General features: G+C 57.3%; 2 protein-coding genes across 4 annotated transcripts; one reads left to right on the top strand and one right to left on the bottom strand.

Moving 5' to 3' along the window:
* Positions 1-882: 882 nt before the first annotated feature.
* WNT1 (Wnt family member 1) lies at positions 883-4236 on the bottom strand. The gene is made up of 4 exons (XM_027543630.1): positions 3827-4236; positions 2824-3077; positions 1904-2169; positions 883-1408 (listed from the first exon to the last, which is right to left on the bottom strand). Exons 1-4 carry the CDS (start codon positions 3928-3930, stop codon positions 920-922), a joined length of 1113 nt encoding a protein of 370 aa, XP_027399431.1. The 5' UTR covers positions 3931-4236; the 3' UTR covers positions 883-919.
* A 5667-nt stretch (positions 4237-9903) lies between these two features.
* Positions 9904-15883, top strand: WNT10B (Wnt family member 10B). 3 transcript variants are annotated; one of them, XM_027542731.1, is made up of 6 exons: positions 9904-10224; positions 10568-10681; positions 11560-11679; positions 11802-12070; positions 13804-14177; positions 14693-15874. In XM_027542731.1, the coding sequence occupies exons 3-6, from the start codon at positions 11606-11608 to the stop codon at positions 15149-15151; spliced, it is 1176 nt and encodes a 391-aa protein (XP_027398532.1). In that variant the 5' UTR covers positions 9904-10224; positions 10568-10681; positions 11560-11605; the 3' UTR covers positions 15152-15874. The 3 variants fall into 3 exon arrangements, with proteins under 3 accessions (XP_027398532.1, XP_027398530.1, XP_027398531.1); XM_027542729.1 differs by lacking the exon at positions 10568-10681 and having other exon boundaries at positions 9952-10224; positions 14693-15883; XM_027542730.1 differs by lacking the exon at positions 9904-10224 and having other exon boundaries at positions 10400-10681.
* Positions 15884-16439: the final 556 nt, after the last annotated feature.

Below are 16439 nucleotides of genomic sequence, written 5' to 3'. Positions count from 1 at the left end.
ACAGTGGAAGGAAATACTGATTCCGGAATGCAAAGGCATCTTGGAGAAACTAGGAGAGACAAAGAGGGGTCAGAAAAGGCTGGAGAGCAAAAGGAGAGAAGAATGGAGAAGAATTAGGTTGGGGAGGGAAGTGGTCTCTGCAAACCAGGCTGGAACCCAGCACAATAAATAGTTTTTATTTACAACAACCAAACTCGTGGCTTTGTATCCACGTTTCAGTGCAAATTATTTACACACTGATGAGGAGGCAGGACAGGAAGAGGGTAGGAGGTGGCTGAGGGAGGCATGGTTCGCAGCTGTTCAATGGCTCCATGACAGAGGCTGGGAGAATGGCGATATTTCTCGCGGGTCCCCAACATCATTTTCCACATCACCACAGCTGCCCTCTCACCCCGGAACCTCCCACTTCAGCTGTAGGTGGGGAGGAGAAAGGCCCTGATGCCCAGGTGTGTGTTCAGGGTGTGCACCCTTGACAGGAGAAGGGGAAGGGCATGTGGGGACCTGGAGAAAACGGAGGTTAAAAGAGAAGGAAGGAGAAAAGCAGGCAGGTCGCTGCGCCCGGTGGAGGAGGCAGAGCTTCGCGTCGGGAGCTGACCCTGATTGGGGAGGGGACCGATCCTTCTCTCACCTCCCGGCCAAGCAGGGGGCAGTGCAACAAGGGGGTCTCCCGCGGAGAGGGAGGGAGGTAGGTCCGGGGGCGGGTCAATCAGGATGGCCAGAGGGTTCATGCCGCCCCAGGCAAGTGGTTTCAGGAGTCCCCAGGTCTGAGGAGGTGGGAGAAATGATGGGATAGGTAGTAGGAATCCCGGAGTGTGGCTGGAGGGACGGGGTGGGCGCAGATCCGGGTCTGAGGTGCCAGTGGTGAATCTGGGGGTGGGCTTGAGGAGAGTGCTCCCAGGGGCCGAGTCCGCGCAGCGCCTCACAGGCACTCGTGCAGTACGCGCGTGTGCGTGCAGTTGCGGCAGCTGACGTGGCAGCACCAGTGGAAGGTGCAGTTGCAGCGCTCGGTGACGCGCTGCGTGCGCGTGCGGTGGCCCCGGCCACAGCAGAGCAGCTCGCAGCCATCCAGCGCGGGCGACGAGCTATTGCAGGCGCGACCCGCCGTGCCCGCAGTACCCAGGCGTCCGCTGTACGTGCAGAAGTTGGGCGACTTCTCGAAGTAGACGAGGTCGTGGGGCGAGGGAGGCTTGTGAGCCGGGTCCTCCGGCTCCAGGCGCAGCAGTTCCGCCCGCGATGCACGGTTGTTGCCGCGGTTGCCGTAGAGGACGCGCGAGGCACCGTCGAAGCGGTCCCGCAGCACGTCGCCCACTGCGCGCAGCGTGGGCAGCCGCATCCAGCACGTGCGCACCGTGCATGAGCCCGACATCCCGTGGCACTTGCACTCCTGGCGCATCTCGGAGAACACGGTCTAGGGAGGCGGGGGGTGGGGAAGAAGAAGAAGAAAGGACGGCCCGGGACGCCGTCAGAGCCAGAGCCACCTTCCCGGATACCGCCCCCTCCTGGTCGTCGCCGCGATCTCAGCAAAGGCCCAGGCCTAGCCGAGCCCAAAGGCAGGGAGCCACGAAATGCCCCGCAGAGATTTGGACACCAAACCCAACTCTGCTCCACCCGGAGAATCTGTCTTTGCTTCTCAGCCTTATTTTTTGAACCTGAACAGTGGCGGGCGTAGGCAACACAGTCCATGGCTTACATGACTTCTAACCTCTCGGTTGTCAGACTATCCCTTTCATTCTGTGAATCCCTCCAAGCCCCCGCGCCCTCCGGACACCCTCGCCTGATTCCTTAGCCTAACCTCTAGCCTTAACACCGACCGTTACTTCCCAAGTTCGAGCTTAGCCTAAGGCAGGGACTCCAAGATCCCTGCCATTCCGTTTCGGGTGCGGACACCCTCAAGCAGGCTCACCGTGCGCCCCGCCTCATTGTTGTGAAGGTTCATGAGGAAGCGAAGGTCCCGCCCCTTCTCTCCCGAGTCCACAAACTCCCGGCCGAAGAGGCGGCCGAAGTCGATGTTGTCGCTGCAGCCTCCCCAGTGCCAATCGGGGCCCCCAGGACCGCGCCGCCGATAGTCGCACGTGCAGGATTCGATGGAGCCCTCTGAGCAGGAGCGCGCCACCGAGTGGGTGACCCCGGCCGAGGTGATGGCGAAGATAAAGGCTGTTTCCCGACAGCCTATTGGGGATGGGAGAGGGGATCAGCGAGGGGGCACGCGGGGTGCAGCCTGCACCTTCAGGGGAGGCCTTGGGACCTTTGAGTCCCACGCCCTTAGAGTCCTGGAAGCCTGGCGACCGGCTGTGTTGGCAAGTTGGTCTCCCCGCGAAAGCACGTGTGTGGGCACGCTACCTCGTCCACACTTGTAATCACGCTTTACTGAGACTCCGGGCTCATTTTGACTTCTCGGTGCAAGTGGGCAGCCCCGGAGGGAAAAGAGAATAGAGGGGAGCGGAAGAATTCTGCACCGCCAAGAACTCTCCAGCTCACATCAGCGATGCAAGCCTTGCTGGGCTGGAGGCAAGAGAGCAGCCTCGCAGGCTTCTTTTAGAGGGACTGCGGAAAAGTGGTGGCCAGCGAGCGTCCACCATTCAGCACTCCCTTTCGCTGGGGCAGTGGCTCAGAAAAGCTAAGCTTCTTGCCCGAGGCACATGGGTTGAAACCTCCTGGTGGAACGAGTCTGGCCCAGAGCTAGTGCTGGCATGAAGCTCTTGGCAGGCTGATTCTGTGACCCTGCAGATGCCCCAGACATCTTCCCTGCACTTGCCCGCCCGTGCCCTGAGGTGACCCCGCGCTCCCCTGGTCCCCGGAAGCATCAACTTGCGGGGTACCCACCTCGGTTGACGATCTTGCCGAAGAGGTGGGGCCCCGAAGCCGTGGGACAGTTCCAGCGGCGGTTCCGGAACTGCCACTTGCACTCTCGCACAGCGCTCTGCAGCCCCCCGCTCACGCTGTGCAGGATCCCCGGGTTCTGGCGGATCAGCCGCCGCTGTTTGCGGCTCAGCAGCTGCAGACTGGGCTCGAGTACCAGCTGCAGACTCTTGGAATCGGTCAGCAGGTTCGTGGAGGAGGCTACGTTCACGATGCCCCTGGTGAGATGCATGAGAGGAGTTCAAGCTCTGGAAGGGGACCTGCACCCTAACCCTAACCCTAACCAGAAAGGTCATGCTCGCTCTGTCCTCTTCCTGGAGCTATTTGCCCACAAGAGCGGGGAGAAATCAATAATAAGGTAACAATTCTGCGCTTAGGCACTCACTAGTTTGAAAGGACTTGGCTTTCAGACTTTTGTGTTCCCAGGAATCTTAGGGCTGCTCGGGAACTGCGGGCTGCGCCCGGAGCTGGACAGCGGAGGGATGGAGAGCCCAGGGACTAGATATTCACCTTGGCTCTCAGAGCCTGTTTCCGGACAGTCTGGCTCGCAAATCCTGGCCTGCCGTCCATGCCCACCCAAGGCGTGAAATGCTTGGGAGTTCCACCCGCTTATTGGCTTCTTTCGGAGTGCACGCCTGGCCTTTCTCTCCAGAGGCTGGGAAGCCCTGTAGTGTGACTACCATCGTGAAGCTCCTTTGGGGGTTCTTGGAAGAAGGGCAATGCTAGATGAGAGAGGGCTCCCCTCCTGGAGTATCGTGGGCCGCCGGACGGACCATTCACCCCACTTCAGCAGAGCTGGAATTTCTGGACCAGCTCCGCTCCAGAGCGCCCCTCGGTGTCTCAAAGGGAAGTCAGAGCGCTGGAGGAAGTCTGTCTGCGGACGGATCCCAGAGCGTGGGAGCTGGATGGGGCTGGCCCCTGGCTCTGTGCCCCGAGACAAGTGGCGACCCCGCACCAGCTCACTTACCACCATCGGCCACTGCTGTTGGCGGCCAGGGCTGCAGGCAGAGCGGCCAGCGCCAGCAACAACGCAGCAGAAACCCAGCAAGGCAGCAGCGCCCAGTGCCCCATGGCCTGCCTGCCCTTGCCCGCTCTATGCTGCAGTTGGGGCGGCTTTGGCTGCTGCCCGCGGCGGTGGGACGGGACGCGGCGGTGGCGGCAAGTGGCGAGAGTTCGCAGTCTGGCTCTAACAGCCCTGGGGGCGGGCGACCGGCTGCATGGCTCGCGGTCCCAGCTGGTGGGCTGAGGCAGCCACGGCGGGCGGCACCGCCTCTTATAGTTGCGGCGCTGGCTGAAGTGACGATAGGAGGCTGCCCCGCCGGCCGCACTGTGGCACCAGGGCGCACCGGTCAGGGGCGCAGACAATGGGCAGCGAGCGGGGCCGTGGCTCCCGCCCGTCTGAGGCGAGAGCTGACGGGCTGGCCGTCGGGGCTCACCCCCGCCCCCTGCCCGGTGGCTCCCGCCTCCAGACCTGCACTGGCCGCCGACCCCTCCCCTTGGGACGCCCTCCCACGCGCGCCCGCCTCAGTCCTCTCCGCGTCCGGAGCCCGTCGGGGACCAGAGTCCGCCAGGGGGCGCAGCGACCAGTGTGCTGCGGGGACAAACGGCTAGGAGCTCAGCCACTTCGCTGCCCACTGTGGGGCTGTCCCTTCGACGTCACCCCGGTCCCCCATCCTGAGTGGAAGAAGGAAAGCTGTGGTTCTGGGCAGCAACTCTGGGGAGACTCCTCCCTGCCCATGAACCCCCGACGGCTGAACAGGGAAGGAGAAGGGGGAGACGGGTGGGGTTGGGGCTGTGGTCAGGGAAATCCCAGGGGTGGGTTGGGGTTGGGGGATGAGCTGAGCACACAGAGCCCGATCATGGAGAGAAACCTGAGGCAGCAGAGGTTTGTACTTGTGGGAGGAAAGAAGTGCACAAATGCCTGCCAGTGTGTGCATTAAGTGGGAGAGTTGTAAATGAGACTGCATGTGAGAATGTGCATACACCCTTGAGTGTGTGTCCTCATGTACAGAAACTCCATGTTCTGAGGAGGGATTTTAGGAGCCTTTCTCAAGAATCTTGGAATTTAGCTCAGGTCAGAAGGCATCATCGAGTCATCTTGTCACAGACACCCCCTGGGACAGTGCATCATCTCCTATGTGTCAGGAAGGGGGTGGGCAGGAGAGACCCAGAAGGTTGACCGAGGAAGTGTCTGGAGCTGTGTGTGGAGGTGGGTGGATGAGTAGGAGATTAAATATGCATATATGTGTCACTCTCGCCCTGTGTACCTTGTGTCATCCTATAGTGTGTCACCCCATGGCATGTGTCAACCTGTGCATGTCACTGGGGGCACGGGACAAAACCTGTAACCAAGGTGGCATCATAATGGATGAGGCCTGGAGCAGCGGTGACTCTGAGACTGGGCTCAGAAAAGACAGGCATTAGACTAGATGTCAGGTGTGTGTGTGGAGGGGCTGGGAGCAAAAGGGCTGCTGACTAAACTGAACCCAGAGCAGAGAACCTGTGCATCCACATTTCTGCTTCTTTCTGAAAATTTCCACCAAGTTTCTGTCTTCTCCACCTAAAACTCTGGCTCTCTTTACTCTCACCATGCTGGGATACCTAACCCTAACACGCCTCCCTACATCCTCTCAGCTTCAGGGCCCCTCTGCCTCCTATGGAAGGAGTGGCTGCTGTTCCCCGTGTGGGGTATAGGGGGCACTGCCAGCCTGGTTATCAGGCCCCGCCAACACATGCAGTTTGCCCCTGGAAGAGGAGGATCTCCTCCTTTACATCTCTCCTCTCTCTCTCCATTTTACAAAGGAAAAACTAGATTAGGCAGTTTTCCATGGGCCTCGCAGCTAATAAAGGGATGAACGGTAGAGCCAGGTTAAAACCCAGACTGTTCTGACTCACACCCCATGCTTTTTCCACCTTAATGGCTGCTTGTGATTGTACAGCAGTAGCAGGCTGGGGGCCCTTCACCAAACTGGGAGATAAATAGAAATGGTCTTTAGGATCTTCCTGCCTCCCTTTTGATCTTCTCTTTTTTCATCTTCCCTGACTTTAGGATGTTTTTTTGACTGAGTAATGTATCAGGCCTGGTCCCAAAGAGTTCCAAGCCCAGAAATGATCAGGCCTCCCTGCCAGTGCAGGCAAATCACTCTAAAGAATAAATGCCTAATAAGTTTAATGAATCTTCCTGGGGCACTTCCTGGGGCATTTTAAAAGGATGCATATTACCCAAATGAAACCTGATGGAGGTTATTTTCCAGGGGAATATCTTTCCCAGGCCCTTTGCCCCTCCAAGGATTTGACCCTGAGGGACAAGGTGTACTGGCTTAGCATCTTCCAAAGGTCTAAAAGCCAGTGGCCCCTGCGGAGGCCACCCAGCACAGACGGCTCAAGTAAGTAGATAGTGTACCATGGGCAGCTTGCCCTTTGTCCCTTAGGAGTTTTTCCCACTGGGGCCTGGGTCACATCTTTTGGTTTAGTGGGTTGATAAAACCCCATGGAGGAGGGAGCTGGGCTTGAAGACAGGGCAGTCCTGTCTGTGGCCACTGGTGACAAGCACAAGTAAGAAGGGAGGAAAGAAGGATTCCATATCCTTTGTTCCACTATCTCACCCACCAGGAATAGTGGGGAAGAGTGGGAGGGCTCTAGGGCTGGTCAAATTTTGCAGGACCTGGCCCAAATTTATTTAGCTCAAATCATCACCCTATTAATTGTTTTCTCTTCCTTTCCTGTGTCATCAATTTACCTCTCTACTGGATCATACCTATCAGCCTACAAAGATGCCATAATGTCTCCCATCTAAAAAACCCCACAACTTTATTTGACGTCACATTACCACCTAAGTGTGCCCCATTTCTGTGTTGTCTTTTACTGCACAACTCAAAGTGTTGCTTTAATCACCCCGGTGCCAGTTTCTTTTCTTTATTCTCTCTTTCCACCACCTTAATCACACCTTTGAACCCACTGCATTTCCTCCTCAAAATCATCCGTGACCTCCATTTTGCTCTACTGTCAAATCTCAGTTCTCATCCTAACAAACTTTTTAGGAATAGCAGACAAAGTTGAACACTTCTTCCTTGAAATAGTCTCACTTGATTCCTGGAACACCATTCCTACCTTCCTGACTGCTCACCTTCTCAGTCTCTTTATCTGGTCCCACCTTTGTACCCAATTTCTACATGACTCATTGGACTGCACCCCATTTCAATCTGGAACTTCTTCTCAGTCTACACTCACTCATTTGGTGAACTATACAGTCTCATACTCCCTACTTTTATCTCTGGCCCTGAACTCTGAACTTGCACATCTAACACTTGAATAAACATCTCAAAATGTACAATATCCAGAACTAAACTCCCAGTTATTCACTTGCACCTACTCTTTATTCAGTCATCCCCATCCCAGTGAATGGCAACCCCATCCTTTGAGTTGCACAGGATGAGAACCCTAGAGCCATCCTTGACTTGTCTGTTTTCTTATACTCTAAGTCAAATCAGTCAAAAAAAAAAAAAAAAAACAAAACAGAAAACGAAACTCCTGCTCTTCTGTCTTCAAAACCCCTGTAGGTTCCTCCCTCCAGCCACACTGGCCTCCTTGCTAATTCCTTGAACATACCAAGGAAGTATCTGTTTCAAGATCTTTGCACTCACTTTTCTGTCTTCCGGAATGCCCTTCCCTGATATCTCCATATGTTTGTTCCTCCACATCCCTTTCACTCCTCCCCCTATATAAAATGGAATTCTGCCACCTATCTCCTTTACTCTGCTTTATTTATTTTTGCATCACTTTTGACCATGGATACCTTTAAAGGCTTAAAGTGGAAAGTCAGTAGTAAACTACCCTCTTAAAATAGGAATTGGAGAGAGAGATATCCAAAGGGAGAGGGGCTTTACCTAAATGGGGGTCTTGGGGGGAAGCAGGGGACCAGGGCTGAGAGCTGTGGGCAGAGGAGCCTACCTTCTTTTGAAGCACCAGCAGGTGGCACTCCCTCTTTGGGCTGGGAAGGCATCAGCCTCTGGTGGAGAAGGGTGCAAAGTTCTGTCGTGGGTAATTTTACTGATACGTGGGGGGCAACTGCTGAGTGTTGGGGGTTTCTCTGAAGTCCAGTGCAGTCAGCTGCGAACGCTTTGGTGCCTCTGGGTGGTGGCCCAGGGTGCTGCAGCAGAAGGCGTGAGAGGCGGAGGGTGGGCAGCACAGCTGAGCTCACCGCCGCCGCGGGTGCATCCATCCCTCCAGGGCCTATAATTTGGGTTCCCTGGGCCTGGCCGCCCCTATCAGCAGCTCAGCAATAGATGAGTCACACGGGACCCCGGGCCAAGGCAAACACGGGGGGAGGAGGAGGAGGCTTTTGAGGCTGCACTCAGCTTTAGCCACCGCCTCAGTTGCTGGATCCCCCAATCTCCAGGGACCCCCACTTTTTTCTTTGACCCCCGCCCTATAGAGTCCCAGTGTTCTCAGATTGCTCTTGATATGTCCAGCCCTATGATGGGAAGTCAGCCCCCTACTCTTCCCCGCAGGGGAAGGGGGACCAGCTTGCTCCCACTCCCTCTCTGAAGTAATGACAGCCCCTCACTTTCCCCCTGCTGTCATGGCCCCAACCCTTGTCAAGGTCTCTCTGGTTCCCGCCCCTCTCCTTTCCTGGAGCTGGCCGCGTGCTTGGGGTATTAGGCAATGGGTGTGTACCCACAGCCCTCTCCAGGCCCCGCCTGCCCCACCACCCTCCAGCCGCCTGCGGGTCAGTGCTCAGGCCAGCCGGTCGGGCCGAGGGCACTGGGGGCCAGCTCAGGCCACCCAGTCTGCCTGCCTGTGGCCTCCTGTCCCAGAGCTGGGCTTCTCCTGGGAAAGAAACAGGAGTATGGGTCTTTGGATTTGGGACAGGGCAGCCTGGGGAGCCCGGGGGTCACTAAGATGTTGGAATCTGTGGTAGTAGCTGTGATCCTGGCCCTTCCTTGGCACCTGACTATACCACAGCCCAACAAGGGTAAAATCAGAAGGAGCAGTCTGAAACCTGAGGGAGACTTGGAGTCACATGGAAAAATGCAAGTGTCCAAGAGCATGGGAAACCTTGTTCCCCTCCTCCAGGGACCTAGGTAAAGTTCCAGGCTGACATGCAGGAAGGACAAGGACAGGATCCAAAAGCTACTAAGATAGGGTGCAGATTCTAGTGGTCTCAAAAGCCACACATGGTTTGGTTCTTGGCCCCTAAACGGGAAGCAGGGACAAGAGCCCCTTCTCCTGTAGGGCTTCTCCTCTATTCCCCTCTCCACCCAGAGGTGAGAAAGCAGATAAAAGCACCCCTCTTTGATCACAGCTGTCCGGGGTCAGGAATTAGGGTACTTTCACCTCCCCAGCCTGCCTGCGGCCTGGCACATAAAGGTGATTAATAAATATCCCTACAGATAAAAGTTATTAATCTCTCTCAGACGGCTTTGCCCCCTAGACAGCAGTGCCCCCTGCAGCCCAGGGCAAGACCTGCAGCCACACAGACTAGAGGCTGGCTGCCCAGGAAAGCTGCATGGCCACTACCAAGGAAGAGATGACTGTGGCTGTGGGTTTCAACCCCGTGGCTCTTCTTCCCCGGGGGGCCTGTCTCTGAGTCAACGTGCCAGCCTCGGGCGCGCGGGGCCAGCCGTGCCTTGGGCTGCGGTCTGGCAGGGGCGGGGGGCGGCTGGGAAGCCTGGGGCCCCTCTCTGGCAAAAATAGCCCACAGTGGTTAGAGCTGGGAGGGTGAGTCAGGCAGGAGCGCAGTGGCGCCTAACCCCTTCGCTGCCACTGGAACTCCCTAGGGTGGTTTGCCTCCGTCCGTGCAACCCACGATCAGACTCTGCCTGGCTGTCCTCAGGCTGGGCTCAGTTTGGGATCCCTCCTCTTTCCACGTGAAGCAAGTCTGCGAGTCTGGAGCAGGAATATGGGCCACCCCGGAGTGGCGACTTGGGATCTTAGGAAGGGCAGGGGACCTCTGCTGGCAAGGATGTCTGTGAGCCGAAGGAAGCACAGGGGCAGGCTGAAGATCTCCGGAGCTCCCGGAACCTCTGCCACAGCCAAACTCTGAGGCCAGAGCTGACCCCTCCCAAGGGGCAGGCGTAGGGCTCCGAGGTGGGCGGAAGCCAAGCCACCCAGAAGGGAGCTACTCCCGCCAGCTCAGATTGCCCTGCAGTGCGCTCTCCCCAGGCTCTCGCGCGGAGACCAAGCCAGTCAAGCCAGGCAAGTTCGATCTGAGTTCCGTCTTCATCTGGTCAAAGGCACCTTCCAGTCACTCAGCTATCGGTGGGGGAAACTGAGGCAAAGAGACATGACCACTGGGGACCAGAGGCTTGGCTCTCTAGTCTGGGTCGCCACACCCTCCTTGCAGCCTTGGCGGTCCCAGAGCAGGTGAGTGGAACTCTGGCCACCTCCCCCTTCGGTGGGGCCAAGCCTGAAACCCAAGCGTCGGGGGAGAGGGTGTGTGAGTACGCCGGGAGGAGGGGGAGCGGCTGGGCTCCCCGGGTCAAGGCGGGGGGTGTGAGGAGTTGGGGTGGGGATGCCCCGGGCTCGGGGAGGGGCCGCAGCTCTGTCAGCCGCGGCAGAGCCGCCGGTGAGCTCCGCGCGAGTAGAGCCAGAGCCCCCAGTTCTGTGCTTGCCCGCTCGCTAGCTTTCTCGATCACTCCCTCCCTTCCTCCCGGCGGCCGCGGCGGCGCTGGGGAAGCGGCGGAGAGGAGTGGCCCTGCCCTGGAAGAATGCGGCTCTGCCGAGGGGCCAGAACCCGACGCAGTCTCCCCACAGTTTGAACAGCTCGAGCCCAGGCGACCCAACCGCGCCTGTGGCAGACTCGGCCCCAGAGCAGCTGGAGGTAATCGGAATTGGGAAAGCAGGGAGGGCAGGGACTCGCACTCGGGGACGCGACAAGCACTCTGGTAGTCAGACAGACACGCATCCGCCCACGGGGGCGCAGAGATGCAGAGAGAGCCCGGGATATTGCCAGAGATAAAAGCCTAGCAAATAAAGGAGTGGCCCTAGATTTGGAGGCCAGTGAGTGGAGAGCGGAGGGGTGGGGGCTGAGGCTGAGGACCTGGTGGGGACCAGATGGGCAGTGCCAGGAGGAGAGGAACGTGTAGTTAGGAAAAGTATCAGACGAAGTAAAGGACTCAGCCGGCACCACGGCCCATTTCAAGAGGGAAGCAAGGTCCCCTCCCAGACTTGTGGCACCTGGAGCCTCCCCTGGCTCCCTAATGGGGCTGCAAAGGGCAGAGTGGGAGCGGGAGCCCATTCCTCCACCCTTTTCAGGGAAGCTGCTAGATGGCACTTGGAGACTACACTCCCCCACCCCGCCCCCTCTCAATCCTGCCCCTAGGCCTCCTGAGCGTGAGAGGGTGAAGCTTTGTTGGGCCTGGGAAGCCAATCTTGGGGCCCTTGAAAAGGGAGCAGTGGACAGGGTAATGGAGAGCTGTTTGTGAGACTATCCAGCTGTTTGCACGTGAGTGTGTCAGTGTGCCGGGCACTGTGTCTGGCTGGGTGAGCTCCAGGACGCTGGCGTAAGTCCCAGTTTCTAGGCCCATACTTCTTCCAGGGCCCAGGTACTCAGGGAATCAAGGGCGTGATCTTACTGTTTTGTTTGAGCGGGATTAGTGGAGTGGCCCTGGTGAGTTAGGAGCGGGAGTTGGGCATCCTTCGGTTGCCCGGGTGAGCCACCCTATTCTGGAGCGCTCCCCAAGTGTCCCTGTCCTGCAGGCCCTGCTCGATCTGCCCATCGGGGCCTTCGGGCCCGGGATTCGACATGCGGGAGGAGCCCCGGCCGCGGCCTCCGCCCTCGGGCCTCGCCGGTCTCCTGTTCCTGGCGTTGTGCAGTCGGTGAGCCGTCCCCCTGTCACCCAGCCCTTGAGAGAAAGCCCTGGGTTAGAGGCCGGTCGGGAGACGTCGGAGGGGGCGCGAAGGCCTGGACCGCAGACCTGAGACGCCTTCTCGGTTCCCAGGGCCCTCGGCAATGAGATTCAGGGCTTGAAGCTGCCGGGCGGCGGCGAGCCGCCGCTGACCGCCAACACCGTGTGCTTGACGCTGTCGGGCCTGAGCAAGCAGCAGCTGGGCCTGTGCCTGCGCAGCCCCGACGTGACGGCGTCGGCGCTCCAGGGCCTGCACATCGCGGTCCACGAGTGCCAGCACCAGCTGCGGGACCAGCGCTGGAACTGCTCGGCGCTCGAGGGCGGCGGCCGCCTGCCGCACCACAGCGCCATCCTCAAGCGCGGTGAGCCTGACCGGGCGAGGCTGCGCCGCCGCCGGGGCTGGGGGGTGGGGGGGCACGCCGACGCGAGCGGAGGCGGGAAGGGACTGGTTCACCACTCCGGGAGGGGCCTCTCCGGGAATTCCCCCCCGGAGCTGCGCGGAGTAGGGTCTGGCCACCCGTCTGGGGCCCCGTGCTTCAGACTTCCACCTGCGCGCTGCCGGCAAGGCAGCTGGGTCCCTGCTCCCCTACCCCAGGGCCCCCCTTTCCTGCCTCCGCCCAGCTGATCTCGGCTGCACCTGTGAGCAAGTGATGCCCCCAGCCCTAGAAGCTTTAAATGCCCCCCTCCTCCCCGTCCCCCAATTTTTCTGCCCCTCCTCTCTGCATGGGACAAGCCCAGGCTGGTGTCCCCATAGCCTCAGCGGGGGTGGGGTGACGCCCCCAACCGTTTAAGGGTTAAACCTTCTCCCCTAATTACTGGGGTTCCCAGGAGCAGAAGCTGGGAACAAAGACCCGGATGGCTTTGAAGCCAGGGAGCATCCCCCTCCTCAGTGCTGTGGGGGCCCCAGGTGGCTCTCACTTGAGCAGGTGAGGAAGCACTGGAGGTGTTCACTGGAGGTGTTCCCCACAGGAGGTCACTGTGGGGCCTGGCCTAGGGGCCCTGGTCTGGAAGTGCATCACTGTCTCTTGCCAGGCCATGCCCCAGTTTACTCCCTAAAGGAGTAAACATCCATCTCGGGCTCAGCCCAAGGGTGGGGGCAATACTTTGGGGACTATGGGGTTAATAGGCAGCTGCCATCTGCGGGGGAATTCCCAAGACTTGTGAAAACAGCTTCACCCCTGGAGGCTTGAGGTTGGGGGATCAGGAGGCTGGGCCAGGAGCCCTGCATCCTGGGACGGGAGAGGCCTGGCCCCTAAAGAGGTGCTCACATCCACTCAAGGCTCCAGAGAGGGAGGCTGCTTTCCTACAGGGCCTGGCATAGGGGAAGGCTTTGATGGCCCAGTGGGAAGCATGTCTATCTAAGCTTGGGGAAGGCTTGTCATCCTGAGCCTCTGTGACTCCCAAAACATAACAAAGAAGTCAACATTTTAAGAGGACCTTAGGGAGAATCACCTCCACCTCTCTCCCTCTCCCAGCATTTTACAGAGTAATAACAGGTTAGGATAAATACAAGGGGCAGTCTTAACAGGCAAATATAAAACTAGAAACTGGAAAGAGGAAGGACAGCTCCACAGCTCCAACTCTTTGAGGATTTTGGGCTGGTGGAGGGTAAGTTGGTGAAAAGACTGATTTAAATAACCTTGATTAAAAAAAACAACAACACAAAACCAAGGCCTCCGCTTCCATCCCACCTGCAGAGCTGGGGAATTTCTAAGGCTTTCAGATATAGAACTAAGTGAACATATCTTCAAAGACCTCAAGGACTCTCTCTTAGTCATCTCTCATCCCCAGGGGTCTTTCCCTCTAGCCTAGCTCTTTCATCCACACTTGACAATCCCAGACTTAAACAGAGCAAGAATGGGCCTCAGGGATCATCTCAATTCATCCTCTCCCTTTATAGATGAGGAAACTGAGACTCTGTGCTTTTAGGTTCCCTTCCTTCTCCTGTGACTTGCTCCTAAACTACTTAACTGGTAAAGGCAGGATCTGGAGTCAGTTAGGAAATTCTGGAATTGCAGGTTGGCTGTTTCCTTTGGCCTCCTTACTCTCAGTGGCTTGTCAGACCTACCCCTATCCACACCCCTTTCATCCCCAGGTTTCCGAGAGAGCGCTTTTTCCTTCTCCATGCTGGCTGCTGGGGTCATGCATGCGGTAGCCACCGCCTGCAGCCTGGGCAAGCTGGTGAGCTGTGGCTGTGGCTGGAAGGGCAGTGGTGAGCAGGATCGACTGAGGGCGAAACTGCTGCAGCTGCAGGCACTATCGCGGGGCAAGAGCTTTTCCCACTCCCTGCCCAGCTCGGGCCCCGGCTCCGGTCCCAGCCCTGGCCCCCAGGACACGTGGGAATGGGGCGGCTGTAACCATGACATGGACTTCGGGGAGAAGTTCTCTCGGGATTTTTTGGATTCCAGGGAAGCTCCTCGGGACATCCAGGCACGAATGCGGATCCACAACAACAGGGTGGGGCGTCAGGTATGTGTGTGCGCAACTTGTCCTGGGTCTTCCTGGCGTTTTTAAGGCCTGGCTAGATTTGAGAGGGCACAGCAGCATAAGAGGATGAGCTGTGGGGGGTGATTGTTACCTGCGGGGTGGCCTGGAGCCAAGCAAGTCACTGCCTTCCCTAGAATTTAGGGGTTCTCTGGGCTAGACTCCCTGGTTTACCAGTGTTCACTCTGGAAAGAGCACTGGACTGGGAGTCAGGGCAACTGGAGCTGAATCCTGTTGCCGACTAGTTATCAGCCAAATCTCTGTAACCAGCTGATTGTTGAAGATGGGCAATTTACTCTCTGCTCTGGCTTCCGTTCTCCAACATGAAATGAGGGAGTGGGGCTATTAGCCGTCCCACGGTGCCCTTTCTCTTCTGATAGTTCTTTGCCATTCTTCCTCTCTTTGTTCCTGCATGTTCTCTGCTCCCTCCCCTTCCTGTACCTCTGTGCTCTGTCCATTTGCTGCCCTCCCCTCTCATTTCTTCCTCGCTGATGCTCTAGGTGGTAACTGAAAACCTGAAGCGGAAATGCAAGTGCCATGGTACGTCAGGCAGCTGCCAGCTCAAGACGTGCTGGAGGGCACCCCCAGAGTTCCGGGCAGTGGGAGCAGCCTTGAGGGAGCGGCTGGACCGGGCCATCTTCATTGATACTCACAACCGCAACTCCGGAGCCTTTCAACCCCGTCTTCGGCCCCGTCGCCTTTCAGGAGAGCTGGTCTACTTCGAGAACTCTCCTGACTTCTGTGAGCGAGACCCCACTGTGGGCTCCCCAGGCACGCAGGGCCGGGCCTGCAACAAGACGAGCCACCAGCTGGGTAGCTGTGGCAGCCTGTGCTGTGGCCGAGGGCACAACGTGCTCCGGCAGACCCGAGTCGAGCGCTGTAATTGCCGCTTCCACTGGTGCTGCTACGTGCTGTGTGACGAGTGCAAGGTCACAGAGTGGGTCAATGTGTGTAAGTGAGGGTCAGCCTCACTGCGGGGCTGGGGCAGGGGAGGGCCACCTTTGCAGCCTTTTGCTCTGATTTCTGTCCAGGGTCAATCTTGGTCCCTGGCAGCTCAAAGTGTCTACCTGGAAACAGCTTTGGGTCAGGTGGAGTCTGTGATGTGTGGCTCTCTCCCCCACAGTAGGAGGGCCTTGTCAGGGAGCTGTCACCCTCTTCTGCTCCTTGAACACCTGAATGGAAGAAGATGAAATGAACTGTGTTGCTCTCCCAGCCACCCAACCTGGGGTCCCTTTAACTCTCATATTCATATTCCTTTTGGCTGGGGAGTCCCTATAATTTGACCACTCTTTTCTTTTGCGGGATAGCCCCAGCATTGTGTGGAGCCATACAACCTATATCCAGAAAGAGACCTCTCACTCCTATTTGCTGTTTCCAAACTCCTCTACTGCAGCCTGGACCCCATCTTAGGGAGTCATAGGAGCCGGTTGTAGAGAGGTTTCTTCTTAGGGAAGGGACACGGTGCAGGGCACTCAAAAACCCTGAAAGTTGTCTGTCAAGGCCCTTAGGGAAGCTGTCTGCCCCTATTCAGATGTTGAAGGGAACCCTCCAAAGGAAGAATTTTACCCAAGACTCTCTGAGCCTCTTTTTCTTTCTTCAGCAGGAGGGGTGGGAAAGGCTAATTTATTGTACTGAGACTTGTTCTTGGTTCTTGTTTGTAATAAAAATAAATTAAGTTCCTGGAATGGTGACTATAGATGGTGATATTTCTAGCCACACTTGGGATCCCGGGCCTGGCTTCTTTTCCAGGTGAATTCTCTTACCCGCCCACACTCAGTGACTTTATGTATATCATGCCCCATTCCACAAAGGATTTGAAATGGTCTTCAGGTGACTCAGTTGACAATTTTTAGTGTGGAAAAAACTGGGTGGGGCAGGGGGACTTCTAGGTGTGAGGGACTCAAGAGGTAGACATAGGCCCCATTCTGGTTCTCTGTGTTCCGCCTCCAGATTTTGCCTTGGCCACTGCCCTATAACAGGGCTTGGATTTTTTTTTTCCTCAACTCACGGGCATGCCTATGTCCAATAAAACTTTATTCACAAAAATGGACTGCGGGGCCAGATTTGGTTCTTCGGCTGTGGTTTGTTTTGACACCTACCCTACACAGTAAGGTCACGTCTGTTCTGGGATTTTCAGGTCCTGAAGATGTCTCACCATTGAACCTGGACTCAAAAATGGCAGGTGCTTTTCTCTGTGGTTCCAAATTGGAGAACTTGATGATAGATGCAAGACTAACGGGAAACATA

This window comes from Bos indicus x Bos taurus, chromosome 5 (assembly GCF_003369695.1).
Source record: "Bos indicus x Bos taurus breed Angus x Brahman F1 hybrid chromosome 5, Bos_hybrid_MaternalHap_v2.0, whole genome shotgun sequence".
Taxonomy (NCBI): Eukaryota; Metazoa; Chordata; class Mammalia; order Artiodactyla; family Bovidae; genus Bos; species Bos indicus x Bos taurus.
The sequence above is the reverse complement of the archived record's forward strand: the minus strand, read 5'-3'. Positions and strand labels throughout refer to the sequence as shown.